Source organism: Pochonia chlamydosporia, chromosome 4 (genome assembly GCF_001653235.2).
Source record: "Pochonia chlamydosporia 170 chromosome 4, whole genome shotgun sequence".
Taxonomy (NCBI): Eukaryota; Fungi; Ascomycota; class Sordariomycetes; order Hypocreales; family Clavicipitaceae; genus Pochonia; species Pochonia chlamydosporia.
In genome coordinates, this window is record NC_035793.1 from 2,559,781 (window position 1) to 2,574,857 (window position 15,077).

At 47.9% G+C, this 15,077-nt stretch overlaps 5 protein-coding genes across 5 annotated transcripts; 1 reads left to right on the forward strand and 4 right to left on the reverse strand.

The window, feature by feature from the left end:
- Positions 1-248: 248 nt before the first annotated feature.
- On the reverse strand, positions 249-2,158 carry VFPPC_08206 (serine palmitoyltransferase 1; the record flags this gene model as incomplete). Its single annotated transcript, XM_018286954.1, has 4 exons — positions 249-461; positions 560-1,565; positions 1,712-1,812; positions 1,928-2,158. 4 exons carry the CDS (start codon positions 2,156-2,158, stop codon positions 249-251), a joined length of 1,551 nt encoding a protein of 516 aa, XP_018143763.1.
- Positions 2,159-3,506: 1,348 nt separating this feature from the next.
- Positions 3,507-9,447, reverse strand: VFPPC_08207 (1,3-beta-glucan synthase component GLS2; the record flags this gene model as incomplete). The annotated part of the gene is made up of 3 exons (XM_018286955.1): positions 3,507-3,846; positions 3,910-9,210; positions 9,269-9,447. The coding sequence occupies 3 exons, from the start codon at positions 9,445-9,447 to the stop codon at positions 3,507-3,509; spliced, it is 5,820 nt and encodes a 1,939-aa protein (XP_018143764.1).
- A 91-nt stretch (positions 9,448-9,538) lies between these two features.
- VFPPC_16056 (hypothetical protein) lies at positions 9,539-10,051 on the reverse strand (the record flags this gene model as incomplete). Its single annotated transcript, XM_018293809.1, has 1 exon — positions 9,539-10,051. The coding sequence occupies one exon, from the start codon at positions 10,049-10,051 to the stop codon at positions 9,539-9,541; it is 513 nt and encodes a 170-aa protein (XP_018143765.1).
- Positions 10,052-10,885: 834 nt separating this feature from the next.
- Positions 10,886-11,425, reverse strand: VFPPC_17839 (hypothetical protein; the record flags this gene model as incomplete). The annotated part of the gene is made up of 1 exon (XM_022429516.1): positions 10,886-11,425. One exon carries the CDS (start codon positions 11,423-11,425, stop codon positions 10,886-10,888), a length of 540 nt encoding a protein of 179 aa, XP_022285430.1.
- Positions 11,426-13,044: 1,619 nt separating this feature from the next.
- VFPPC_14359 (HMG box-containing protein) lies at positions 13,045-15,039 on the forward strand (the record flags this gene model as incomplete). The annotated part of the gene is made up of 1 exon (XM_018292128.1): positions 13,045-15,039. The coding sequence occupies one exon, from the start codon at positions 13,045-13,047 to the stop codon at positions 15,037-15,039; it is 1,995 nt and encodes a 664-aa protein (XP_018143766.1).
- Between the last annotated feature and the right edge of the window lie 38 nt (positions 15,040-15,077).

Genomic DNA, 15,077 nt, shown 5'->3' on the forward strand with positions numbered 1-15,077 from the left:
AAATCAATATTACTTACATCGTACGATATGCATTCATACTATTATCTACCATCAAACTCTTAGCCAGTATAGCCGACTGCCTCAAAGAGTCCCCCGCCGGGCGTCATTATTGATCGCTATAATACACGGATGCTGCAGCAAAGCGGACAGTAATATTCAATATTCACGTGCCGTCTTTGTGAAATGGCCTGCAAAACGACCCAATCGCACATGGCGCAAAAGATGATCAAGGTAGCTGTGTTGTATCTCTACCCGGCTCTGCCGCCAATCTTACGTGTCATGATTTTAGTGATGGCGTGCCGAATTGTTGCCCCAGCCTTTTCGATATCTTTCTTAGAAAGGGCCGATGTAATGCAAATCTTTAGCGCAGGTTGAGCGATCCAACTGCTGTCGCGAGCTTTGATTGATTGCGAGTACGGTCTTGTCTTTAGTCGAGCGACGAGAACTCCGTTGGTTAGGCACTAGGTATGATTGCATCAATAGGTGGAACATCCCAGGCTCTCGGTACGAAGGATAGCCACTTAGATCAAAATCAGATCGGTCAGGTCATTTATCTTACCTCGTCAGAGCATTCGAGTAGAATCCTTTCTTGGTCTTCAATACCAAATTTTCTCGACTTGACAACTTCTGGTTTTAGTACAAGAAGCATGATCGGATTTTCGGGTGCACTGGTACAAACAACCCAATCGCTGCGAGGGTCCAGTTGCAATTTCATGACTTTGATATTCTCACGGCACTGGCTGAGAATATCCGGATTGGATTGAAGGAGATTGACGGTTTCGCTCGCGGTCATGGCTAACATTGCTGGCAGCGCAGCTGAGTAGGTATAGGCTGACGATGTAATACGCTGATGTTCGACGACGTCTTTAGCTCCAGCACAGAATCCTCCACCAGCACACAAGGGTCCAGAGAGAGAGCCAACAATCATGTCGACCTGTTGGGGGTCAACATTCTGAAATTCGGTAAGCCCCCGACCCGTTCGTCCAAGGACTCCAAAAGACCACGTCTCATCAAGGATAATCCGGAACTTGTATCTCTCTTTTAGTTCGACGAGGCTGGGAAGGTCTGTAATGTCCCCGCAAGTCTCAAAAAGTCCTTCCGTAACGATGAACCGCCTCGTGAGCCTCTTTCCTTTGGCTTGCTCAAGAGCGACAGCCTTCATAACCCGCTCCAAGTCGTCCATCCGGCCATGCTTGAACCACTTAATGTTGCTTCGTGAGGCCTGCAGTCCTTTTCGAATAGAATAGTTAACCGCTTCATCGGCAATTATAACGTCACCACGCTTGCAAAAGGCGGGGATAACGCTAGATACCGTTGAGAACGCTTGGGCGTAAACAATGCATCCCTCTGTACCCAAGTAGTTGGCAATATCAGCCTCAGCTTTGACGTGGACATCCTGAGTGCCGTAGAACTGCGGAGGGCCACACGGGCCAACACCATAAGTGCGCAGGGTTTGGATCGCTTTTTCTTTGATCTGTTCATTCGCGTTGAAGTTGTAAAAGTTGTAAGACGCTAGATTCGTGACTGTTCGACCGTTCGATAGCTTCACTTTTGGTCCAGTAGGTCTGTGGAGCAAATGAGACTGTCAGCGCAGCATTATCTAGTTTGCCACACCGTGTTTTACTGGGAACTCAACTGCTGCGAACGTGGACAACCCGGCTTGGAGAACCATCTTCCACGCAGCTAGCGGAGTGCTTGTTACATTACTTACCCAACAATTACCGGAAGCTTCTCGCTCTCGGCCTCTTCTATCGCTGTCTGCTCGGCGACAAGTGGCTCGGGAGCCCAATCATCGATCAATTCATCTATCTCCTAGTGGCGATACAATGTTAGAGAATGGCACGGGATCTCAGGGGCATTGAAGCCAAGTAGCAGCCATGGCCAGACAGATGATAAAGGGACTAGGGGAGTCAACGGGGAAACTGACATCTTCTCTAAGCTTGACAAAATTTTGCTTATGGGTCGAATATGATGGCGACAGCAGATATCGAATGAAGAATAAAACAAGTACTAGTTCAATAGCAGATCGGACGGGATCGTTCTGGTAGCTGGACCGAATGTACCGAAGAAGAACAGCGGAGCCTGGCACCTTTTGAAATGCGGTTGATGCCCGGTGCAGCGCATGGCCGAGTTGATTTTGCAATGCGTCGATTTCCATGGGGCTAACTCCTTAACAGGTTGTCGCGTTGTGGTGTCCTAGATGGTGAAGAGTAACAAGACAGAGGAAGACGCATCGGCTTTTTGGGTCGAAAAGTGGCACGGTCAATATCTCTGGTTGGTGGCTCAGGGGCTGCACTAAAGTGCCACCAGTGGTGGATGCCGAATTTGCCGAACATTCACTGACACTCAGCCATTGAAGATTGAGTTCGGAAACTCGGTGCGCAAGGCGTGGTCCAGTCGATGACCCATATTAAATGACTAACTTACTACATGCACGCACCAGACACAGGACTCGGATTTGATGTGGAAGCAACTTTTGTGGTGACCTGCAAGATATCCAGATGGAGATTACACTGATAGGAACTTAGACCACATCCCTACTCCGTAGATTCTTGCAGTTTTCGAGACGGAGAGGACCAGATTTCAATCTAACCTTCATGGCAGGTCACGCTCCTACGGATAGCATACACTACCAACCCGAATCGTAGTTCAATAGCGTCTAAATTACCTTGATTCTGAAGTGCAACAAAACCCAACCATGTACTCAACAACTCTAGATAATGCCCACTACAATAATAGAAACAAGTACACAGGTTCAAGGAAACTCCTCAAAATAATGAGTTGCCTCCCTAATAAGTCTGATGTCTTTCCACTTCAGTAAGTTCTGGGTTGTTTTGTCCGTGAAAGTGCATTTATTAGAGATCTTTTTGACACAAGTCATCACGGCTGTCACACGACGTACAGACTGGAGTGACTGACAAGGGAGTGTGGACTGGTGTACTCCGTAACATTGTGCTCCATTGTTCCCACCCCGAGTTTTCAAGGCCGTGCTGCCGGCTTCCAAAGGTCCAGTCTACTTTACTACACAACGCGACTTTAGGCATAGAGGAACATTGCACAACAACACCTCACATGCAGTTTTGATGGTAAAGCCTAGTAGCCAGAGTAACATCATTGTTGGTTGATACTTCACTTAGCCCTGCTTACGTATCTTCGTCATTTTATATTTAAGTTAAAGATGCAAAATTAATACATCACATTCATCTTTGTATTTTGTATTTTACAATTTCAGCTGTGGGAGAGCAAAATAACCAGTAAATGACCCTGCTCCAAGAACTACTAAAAGAAAAAAGCACAAACTCATCCCATGCCTGATTAACCGACAGGTGTCTTCCATGCAATCTAAAATAGCGACGATAAAATGATTATGAAAGGATATCTCAACCCAATGAAACCGTGTATTTGATTCATCCTACCTCGTCTGGACTCGTCCACCAGTCCTGAGACCAATGATTGCATCAGCCAACTGGCCACACCTCGTAGACAGTTAGAAGAGTCAGCTCCTACTATGGTGTTGAGGTTGCCGAGTCGCCGGTGGCTGTCGAAGGGCGATAACCTGACGGATAGGTGTAGGATGGATTGGCGGTACCAGTTTCTGAACTTGCTTGCGTGTTATCGTTCTTGAGGAAGTTGGGTTGCATGAGCACCATGCCGCCGAACTGAAGTTGCTTGTAAAACTTCTGAAGATCTTTGGTCTTAAAAACTACTTTTTTAAGAACAACAGGTCCGGCAATAAGCGCCACGAACACCACGAGAAGAACAAAGTAAAGGATGGCATATCGAACTACGCGTCGGCGACGTAGTTTAGATTGCTTCATGGAATAGATAGGTGGTCGAATCTGCTGACTGTATGACGATTAGATTTGTATTTTCTTCTGTGCGACAAAGTCCCAATTGAACTGAACATACCTCGGCTTCAGCCAGAAGAGCATCATTGAGTGAAGCTTGTCAACCTGCGGAACTAGGATAACCGGCAGCATCATAAACAGCAGCCAGTGTCCAAGGATGAAATCCGCTGCAAACATACTAAGCTCCGTAATTTTGCACAAGAACTCACGGCCAGGTTGTGACAGTGAATGCCAACCCATCGAGTACCATTTGCCAGTCCAGAATGCAATGTTAGATTGGTCAGTTTTCATCTCTCGGGTCAAAGCGACCGCCACAATCAGCTTGAAAACGAATCGCTGGATTGAAATCACGGCGATCATGCCGGCCAAGGTCCGAGCAAAATTTAACCCTTCCAAAAAGAACATTCCCTCAAACATAATGAGCATGAAGATGGCAGCAAGGGCGTGTGCAATGGCCGCTAGCACACTTCCGAATTTCTTGCAGCACATGCTAAGTAGAGGGCCCATACAGCAGGCCATTCCAAACATTGCCGCCAAGACTCCAGCATTGATGCCAATGGGTGCCAACGCAATAGCAAGCACGCGTATCAGCGACGAAGTTGGTTGCGTAAACGTCTTTGCATCGGAAATATCGCTGTTGTTATCTTCGGAAACGCCTGTCTGCGCATTGATGTACAGATAGGGTATCAATGTCCAAACAACTTGCAGTAAAGGTGTTAAAATCTCAGTGAAAAAAATATTAGCAATGGCGGCGCGTGGGACATCAGCTGACAGCTTCGCTGATGCTTCACCGAGAGCCTTGCGTTTGTATCCCGTGATCCTGGTACGCGAAAGCCGGCAAAAGGCAATCCAAGACTGGCCATGGCTTCTGGAATTACCTCTCGATAACCAGCGGAGGAAGTCGCGATAGTCAATGAAGAAGTCGTTCCATGCAAATTGGTGTGGATTGTACAAGAAGGGAGAAATTGTAAGTCCTAAGAGCGTGATCCAGAAATATGTTAGTGCAGCTTGCCAGGCAGTCACAGTGGCAAAGAGCAACATCATCAACAATCTAGCGCCAAAGTAGATCGACGGCCCAGCAAAACGGGAATAAAGTACGCCAAACGGGATGCGGGCGGTAGCAAAACCTCGTCCTGTACCAATATACCGAGCTCCACCAAACGAAAGGTCCTGCTGCACAGAGTTCGCGTAAATCTGGCAAACGAACACTTCGAAAAATGGAGACAGTGAGAAGAACTGCTTCAAGAAACGAACCAAAGCACGCCAAACGCCACGCTCCGTCAGTTCTTGCACAATGAGAGGCACGAACGAGAGGAAGAAGACGAAGAAAATAGAGAAGATACTGCGTTGCACCCAGTTCATCACTGCGTCTGTGTTTGCACATCCGGTAGGAAATAGCGGATCTGTAGGGGGTTTGTCGGGATTATATTCGCAAGCGATCGTCTCGTGTCTTAAGGCGCCAAAATTAACAAGACATAACATGAAAAGCTGCACTGAGAGCATAATAAACATGTTGTTAACGTGGAATCCAGGGTGGGCGTAGTAGAAGGAGAGGAATCTATCCAGTGGCAGTTGTGTTCCCAGATAGTAATACTCGCGAGAGAGCATTTGCTCGCCCATTCCAGTTCCAATCTTGGTTGTGAAATTCAAAATCGAGCCAAAGCCAAGATCACGGCCTTTTCCGCACTGGTAGTACTCGCAGTGCTTAATGCGTCCACCACGAAGGATAGCGTTCATTCCGGCAAAGATGTCTTCGTTTAAGTGCAAACCTTTTTGAGCTTTTGACACACCGCCACGCGTTGTCATAAAGATACCGTTGAGAAAGTCGGGATGGCCATAATGAAGCTTGCCTCCTATCTGGGCCAACGTTCGGGCAAACAAAGTACCAAAAGTTTGTTCCTTTCCGGCGGCAACATCTCCCAAAATACCAATATTTTCGGAGAAGATGTACTCTCGGGCACCAAGGATAGCAACGGGAGTTTTGGTTTCGTTTTTGACGCCAGGAGTATATGGCGAAGTGTTGTCTGTTTTCATTTCCTCGAACTCGGCAAGAACGCTGCGAATCTTCAGGCACTCTTCGAGATAGTTGTCTTGGTTGGCATCGATAAGCTGAATATATTCACCCCGGTAGAAGATCAATGCGTGGTTTTGGTTATCAGATTTACCATCACCCAACACAGGATTCCCCGAAAGTTGAATTCTGAACTTCGGCCGCCGCATTCCGTTTTCCATTATTTCAGAGTGACCATCGACGAGCGCTGAGTAAAGTCTTGGTTCGTCGCCCTCGGCCAGCGGAGGCTCTTCATCCAGATAAGCAATTTGAAGATCCGGGTAGGCACGAAGAAGAAATTCTGCATTCTCCATCTCCTCTTTCTTGAATTTAGAATATCGCTGCATAGAAACGACGATTTTGAATTTTCGTCGGGCCATTCGCTCTAGTTCCCGTTCAAGCTTGTCCGAGTTGCCGCCAAACATTTGCACGACCTCTGGGTTTTCCACCCGGTAAAGAAGTTTTATGGCCCGGCTATAATTCATAAAGCCCGATATAGTGCGATATAGTGTCTGCGACCGAAGGGAGGCCCAAATACGAGTTCGCAGTGTATACTCTGGAGCTGATGATTTAAACCCGATACAGTAAAAGGGAAGGTCGTCAATTTTGCTCTTGGCTGTGTCCTTTTCATCCTTTTCCGGATCACCATTCATTTGCGCAGTTTCATCGGCCAGGATCTTAGTGTCCTTGACGAAACAATCCCATTCATGTGGATGCAGCTGCTTGAGGTACTCCAATAGTGTGACGCGCGAGTAGGGCTCATCCTCGCGAATGATTTCACGCAGAGACAGAAGAATTTTCTCGCTGTAATGGGGGATCATTACCGTAAAGGTCGGCATATTGTCAACAGGGAGAGGTTCAGGAATAGGTGTAGAAAGCGATTGCGCAAAGAACGAAATTCGGCGCTCTGCTTCGCTTTGGCTTGGAAAGAATTCAGTCTTGAAGGAATGGTCTTCTTGTGAGACGAAGAACGTAGGTGCTCGTAGTGTTCTTTTTCCTTCCTGTTCAGAGGGAACCTGGTGGTAAAGGAGCTTTTGCACATGGTCTATTGCCAATAGATGCTCGCGATACATTGAGATAACAATAGCGTTCCAGACTTGTGAAATCAGTACTTTTGGCTTGTACTTAATTTCCATGTCTGTTGTTGCTAAAACTTTGGAATATATGCGCTTAGGTAGCCGCGAGAATATGTTTCTCCATGGCGTCCATATGGAGGAACCAATATAAAAAGATCGGGCAATAGAAAAAATTGTGTTCAAAAGGACATAGAAGAGGTATGTATCCAGGAAGAAGAAGATCAAATCCGTGAAAGCCATTAGACCCAGCAGAATATACGTGTGTCGTGAGCAGAGCTCTTTCTTCAATATGGAGTCACCAACACATACAGGCTTAAAAATTGCCAAGTAGCGGATGACATCTCGGAAGGACAGAGTGAGATATACATATGACTCCCCAAACTTGGCTCCAAACACGGTCAGCCACAGACCGAAAGACATCGCCATGTCATTACCCTTTAATCGCGGCCAGCTGGCGGTGAATGTTTGACTGGCCACATACTGCCGAGAGTTCTTTGTAAGGTAACTGCCAAATAATCCGCCCAAAGGCATAACTGAGAAGAACAAAAATGTAATCACTGCCACAATGAAGTTGACAATGCCGATAATGTAGTCAACGTCAACGCCACCTGCTTCTTTGATCTTAGTTGGAAAGACAAGAACTTTGGCAGCTGGTGCAACATTGATGATGAAAATGAGGAGCAAGAAGAGCAGCCGCTTCGTCAGGTGCTGCGCACCGGCCCATCGACGAGGAACATATGCCCATTCAGCAAGAGTTGCTAGAACCTGAATGAGTGAGGCTATGCCTCCGCCAATAGACACGGCGGCGAGATGCCTAGATCCAGCTGGTTGCTGATTCAGTTGCTGCTGGTAGGCACTGCCGACGAGCAGCGTTGGCGCATTGTGGGCTGTGTAAAACCAAAACATGGTAAGATGGATGATCCAGATTCGGTTGAAATTGACGAGAAGATGGAACCATGATCTTGACTCTTTATATGTCTTAAAGAAACACTTCTTCCAATTAATTTCTTTAAGCTTTGTATAGCGCTCAGCAGGAGGGACATCCACCAGCTTGCTTTTGTCCTGCAGGACAATACGCTCAATGCCTTCTGGGTACCAAAACAACTGGTTGCAGTCGTCGTACCCAATGATGTGCTTGTGGTCGCGTTCGCGGCGGACATACACACCATTAAGAATCTCATATCCTTGGTCCCGAACGTACTGATAGAGCGGTGTGATGACATCGTTTAAGTAAGTAAACTCGTCGACAGGTTCAACAAGTGCCTGACAAGCCGGTGAGTTGAGATAATCATCTGCACATTTGAAAATGAAACACAGGCACTCCGGCATGAATCGCACTTGATTAGCTTCGCCCCAACACAGGAGGTACAGCGCTATCTGTCGGACGCGATCATGTTGCGACATGCGGTTCATTCGAGTCTTCCAACGGAATTCGGCGGCCTCCAAGCTATCATCGCCTTCTAGGTCTTGGAGCGCGTCGGCTTCGTTGGCGTTCTCTTCCGCATTCTTCTTTTTCTTGCTCTTGGCCTTGCGACGTAGGCCTTTTGTTTTGCTGTTGGCGAAACCAACTGCATCATCTAAATCCAGATGAGCGGCAAAATACCATTTACGGTAGTTGGCGTTGTCGCCGCCGATGTAATCGGCGTGAAGTGAGAGTAATGCCTGGTTTGGCGTCATGCGAGAAGCACGGGAGTCGAGAAGAGTCATTAGATGGTCGTACATGTTCCTCATGCTATCTCGCTGGAAGCCGAACTTTCCTGTGAGGTCTAAAAAGATATCCTCAATCTCTTCCTTGGACAAGGGAATCTGAGCGTCAGATGTCCAGGCAGGGTACGGTTCTCTGGAGCGTTGGCCAGCCGGTAGCACATTGCCATAGTCCATTCCATAGTTGGGGGTCGATGCACCTGAGGAACGATTGCCCCCATACGAAATTTGAGACGAAGGGGGTCGATAGCCTCGTTGGCCATCTCCATAACTGTTGTAGCGTTCGTCTCCGCGGCCATAATAATCCATCTCAGCAGCACGAGCCATATCCGATCTCATGGTAAAGTCGCTAATTGTCTCCGAGTCTTCTTCAGAGCCGTGGCGACCAGAGGGGCCGCCGTAGCCTTGGTTATAATCCTGTTCATAGTAGCCACCCTGGCCGTTGTAATACTCGTCTTGATACTGGTCATGCCCATCGTAGTAGCCGCCGTCCTGATGATAAGGATTGTTGGGGTCGGCGTTATAGTAGCCACTTTTCGAAAGATCAACATCAGTTACAACGTATTTGGGTGGTTAGTGTTCTGACTTACGATTCATCATAATACCCATCTCCGGCTGGACCTGCATGACCCCCGCCGCGGGCATCATAGCCATTATCATAGTACTGATCATCTTGATAATACGAATCCGCATTGCCATGAGGGTTGCCGCCTTGATGGCCGTAGCCATCGTCATAGTGGTCGTTGTGACCACCTGGGTAGCCCGACATTGTTTCCAATTGTCGGTCTAAGCAATACGGGCCATATGGTGATTCCGTACGTGAAACCGTTAGGGGCTTATCGTCCAAACAGTCAATTTGGTTATAGAGAGCGCCTCAACAGGCCTGAACCGAACGTTAAGCGTTTGAGTGTAGTGTTTTGGAACAACGAATTGGCAGTGGCAAATGAACGTGCGAACGGCAAACGACAGATATAAAACAAACGAGTGGTGGTCTGAGAGAGATCAGCGAGAGAAAGAAAAAAGGGAGAACAATCTTCTGCAGAATCACAGGCGAAGTCAGATGCCTGTTGTTCCCGTAGAGTGTGATGTGTTTGGAGGGCGAAAAGGAAGCGAGAGTGAATGAGAAAAATGGCCAGGTCAGGGAGGTCAAGGAAGGACAGCATTGCCAACGCTTCAGACAGGAGGGAACGTGTGGTTGGATAGATGGACGGGCCGGGTGGCTGACACTCCGCAGTGGATGAGACTTGTTCAAGAATGCCCCTCTGCACCAACCCTGGACGCTTGACCTTGCTGAGACTCAGGGCAAAAACCTTGGAAGGACTTAGTGGCAGGGGCAGAGGGAGTTGACAGTACGCGTTTTCGAGCCTGTGCATGTGTGCACGGCCAAAGTTAGTACAGCTACCCTCTGTAACTTGTACCCACTCGTATTTTAGTCCTTTTCATGAGTACTTTTTTGTAAGACTACCTAGGTACCTAGTACCCGGGCTCCCGACCCGCTATTGGTCACCTTGGTTCCTGGCACATTCTTTCGCCAACACCACTTCCCTCATTGATAACATGCGTGCCCCTGAAAAGTCTTTCATCTCCTCTGCCCCCTTTCTTTTCTGAATGTCGATGGAGGTTCCACTTGGACCCATGTCCGATCCCATGGAGCTCTGATTGTGAGCGATGAATTGGAGGTGCATAATCTTTTTGCTGACTGGCACTGGCAATGGACGTGATTGGCACAATCACTAGCCAACCTAACCAGGTACTGGGCACTTTTCATGTTGTGCAATCCGTTCTGTTTAATCAAGCTGGATGATCTAAAGCTCTTGTTACAATACTTCGTGAATGCACTTCGTGGAACAAGCGGCGGTTGTACTCCCAGTGCCATTTCCCCGATCTTCTCCCAATTTCTCCGTACAGCCTGTGGTATAAAAGAAAAAGAAAAAAAAGGCTATTTGTCCACGCCTACTGTAAGTATGCCAGACACTAACAGATCTCGATATGTCCTAGCACACGACGCGGTTTGTGATACCTTTTTGTTCAAATACTTTTGAAACCACACTGTGTCTGCTCGAGTAATAATTGCAGACAATAATTGCAGACAATAAAAATGAGTTAAACACTTGCATTCACTACCTAGAGAGTGCTGGATAAGGCAATCCGATTTTAGGGGAAGCGGTTATTCGCCTATTGCTTAGGTCTTGGAGCATAGTTACACACTACCACTCTGAAGAGCTGAGATGTTTCGCGCTGATGTGTCCCGTGAGACGACTAGTGCCAACATATGCCAGGCAAGATCTTGCAAAGTAAGTAGTTTGTGTTACCTTCGTCAGCTTCTCGCAACAATACGCAGAGGTCTGGTCAAGTGGTGCCTCTGGGCAGGGGCATCTTTTGACAACCCGCGATCTGACAACTGATTCACTCGTCCACTTGCCGGGGATGGCATTGAGTTCGTCCTTCACCGTCTCCGATGGCTGCGATGTGCAGACCGGAAACCTCGCCAATGAGGCTCCTCGGTCGTCCTTTGAGCAGGTGTCGGGAAGCTTCAAGCGCAGTACTCCCAAGTTCAGGCAGCATACTTTGGGTGGTTTCTGCAGGGCGGAAAGCAGTTGATGCTGCGTCAACGCGGCGTAGATCAGGTTGGCGGGATCAATCTGATGGGTCTTGCTTGCATGCCAAGTGGAGACGGGGGCATCGATATGATCGTGGCAAAATACCGATGATGGGCAGAGGGCCAATGACAAAGCAATGGACACCATTTTTACTTCTCTTTGGCAATGCGAATATTGTGTTGTGGCCGCCGAGCGTAAGAAATAACTCTACTCCGACTTCTGATGAATTTGTACCCGGCTATATTCTAAATATTTGTCGGCGGTATTTGTTGCCTAGGTGTTTCCCTTGTGGCCGCGCTCATTAACTCGCCAATTTATGCCGTGGTGGTGATGGTGATATGCAGGCCAATATCTGCTTAACCATCGTCCATGACGAGACGATGACGGCGTAGCAGAGTTTTTAAGGCTTGTAAGCATAAACACTGTGCCATGATGCATAGGGAACCTACGGAGGTCCTTTACTTTAGGTAAGTAAGTCGGCATAGGGAACATTCCTGTAGCCCCCCAGGACTGTGGATTGTGATTCCATTAGCTCTGTGCATTGTGTGCCATATATTCTCGACTCTAAGATGCATCATCTTGTTGACAAGCCAAACAGTGCCAGCTCCTAGGTGAGAGTATTGTCACCAAGCGAGCTCGATTATTCCAGCGTGCCACCCATACGGAGTAGACCACGCGATATATGCAACATGCCCAGGTATTTTGTCTCCAGACGTTCCCCTTCTTGCTCTTGGGAATTACGGGCTCTCATATGGCACAAGAGACAACGCCACAATCGGAACACGTCCACCAGAGCTGTTGTGAGTCCTTACCTAATTACAATGGCGGTAATAGTACTCCATACTTGGCTCCATACATGGAACCCGTAGAATCAAATTTCGAATCCTTCAATGTTTCAGCTCCAATGCTTCGCCGACAGCGTAATTCTATTCATACTGGCTGACTTTGGCCCAGTTCATTTTCACACAAGGGGGCTGGTGTGGCGGCATGGCCGAGTTCAGGGGCAGCAAGCTTGCTGTGGAGTGTCAATTCCACATGTGCATGTCGTCAAACCCGCAGGCGCCGGCCCGTCCTACCTCGTGAACACTGGAAGCTGGCAGAAAATAAAATGCTTATCCAGCCAATGACGGCCTGCAATGGGTTACAAGAAAAGGGACAGGAGAAGCAGTGGCTTACTGAACCCAAAAGCATCATCCGACACCGCGTGAACCGCTGGTGCTGCATGAACAACAGCCGTCATTGCAGTTATCCTCAATCTCAGTCGAGTATGATTTGGAATATGGCTCCAACATATTGGGAGTGATGTTCGTCACTAGATTCTTTGATGCACGCCAAATATTCCAGCTCAAATTTTTAATAGATCAGACGATCAAGACCAATTGCAATTGGCGTAGTGCGTCTACTGACCATAGTTCATGACTCTTGTACCTCAATTCTGTGCATACAAGCAATAATGAGGAGTACATGTACCCTATGATGGAATCAACGCAGCTGCAACAAGACTATTCCCTACCAAGGAGACGCATCCACCAAAGAAACCCAGGCTATCACGTGCTGCCTTGTTGCCGTGACAACCGAGATAAATCAGCAATTGTAAGGTGTGTGGCTGCCAAGCCTTTGTGCCAGAATAGCACGTGTCCTATACATCATACTAGTACTTCATTACCTAGTAGTTGCTCATGTATGCAAAAGACACATTTCTAGTTGCCTCTTTCTTTTGATCGTTTGTTTGGCTCCCTTGTCCTTCCCCCCAGACTACCGCCGAGATGGCCTCCTTGGCTGATTATTGGCCTTCAAGCGACGATGAGCTAGCTCATCCAAACACAGTATCAAGACAAAAGGGCAGTAATGTGCAGGATCAATGCACATCTTCAACTTCTCGTGTCTCTACCTTGAAGCAGCGAGACCTCATCCCTAAATCGGCCGTAGTGACACCAGTTCGTAAGGTGCGACGGCTGCGTAGCCGCGTTCAGGATACCAACAATCCGCTATTCCAACCGTGGAGTGCAGAAGATGACAATGGGACTCAATTCCGAACACAGAGCACCATGAGAGAATCCTTCGCAAAGTTGAGCCTAGATACAGATTTCAGCGGAGACTCACCTCCAACAACCACTCGTTCGAGTCGCATCACGGCAATTAGGCACATGTATCCCACACGAGGGGAAGCAGGTTGCCCGGCACCATCTAGAGGAAACACATTAACTCCATTAGCAACAAACAAGTCAGAGAATCGTAATGGGCCACGGAGCCAAGTGCCTGATGTTGGCGATGATCACACATTGTCTTGGGCTCGACCGTCATTACTGGAAGGAAACGGTTCGGACATAAAATCACCTCAGCACATGTCTCTGGAAACTCATATGGACAGTTTTGGAATCACTGACGCCACCGTTGATGGTCGGTCAGATTATTCGTACATTGACAGTCATGGTCACGACGATAACACTTCGAATGAAGCGGAATCTATCATGGAAGTGGCCATTCCCCATCCCGACAGTACGGCATCCATTTCTTCTCGAGCCCAACATCCGGTCACGTCAACATATCACAGAGAACCTAAGCGGAACAATGCCACTGGGCCGCTGCAACCCCTCAACAGAAATGTTCTGAGTCCAAACAGGCAATATATCCAGCAGTATAATGAGTCAACGCTATCAGAAAGTCAGTCGGCTGGGAAATATTTAAAATCACCTGATGATGAAAAGCAACTGTTCAGCAAGTTCGAACACATGCGACTATACTCTCGTGAGGTATCTGCTGGCGATGTTCCCAGAAGTCGTGACGACCTATCCGACTTTATCACACCACCAACCAGCCCCCAAGATACTCTGAACACTCCTCGCAGGCCAAAACCTGTTCCACAAACTCCGGATAATGCGGCTGCACCCTCGACGAGGAGCATTCGAGAGGCTACCAGAAATGGCATGAAGAGGAACTTCAAAGCAATAAGACAGTCCTTGGCTGAAAAGTTTCTTTTGGAATTAGACTCGAAAATTGCGAACGGCCAGGTTACCAAGTTATCAGAATCTACAGGGGGGGTGAAGATAAGGTGGACGAAAACTCTGCACACCACAGCCGGCCGAGCGGACTGGCGCCGCGAAGCCGTCCGAACCAAGCCTGATGATGTTACTGTTGACGAGAAATATCGACACCATGCCTCAATCGAACTGGCAGAAAAAGTTGTTGGCGACGAAAACAGGTTGCTTAACGTGCTAGCGCATGAATTCTGCCATTTGGCTACCTTTATGATTAGCGGCGTGACAACTAATCCCCACGGAAAGGAGTTCAAGTCCTGGGCTTCGAAGTGCTCGGCTGTCTTCAGCTGCAGGGGTGTTCAGGTAACTACAAAGCATTCGTACGAAATCGAGTTCAAGTACAAATGGGGGTGTGTTAAATGTGGAATGGAGTACCAGCGACATTCTAAAAGCATTGATACTCAACGTCACAGATGCGGATCTTGTAAGGGCTCTCTGGAACAAATCAGGCCTAAACGGCCAGACATTGTCACTGGCGATGGACGGCCGGCGGGTCAGAGCGAATATCAGCTATTTGTAAAACATCACATGAAGTCCGTGAAGGAAGCGAACCCCGGTGTTCCACAGCAGGGTATATTGGGGATCATCGCCAAAAACTGGGCTGAATTGAAGAAAGCGAAGGTCATTGACCATACATCAGGGGACGTGAGCCTTGGAGCACAGTTAGACGAGGCTGATGTTGTCACCAAGCTGGTGGTTGATTTAACACTCGAGGATAATTGAGCATGCAGGAAATGCCTTGTGTTGCATTTTAACTCAGT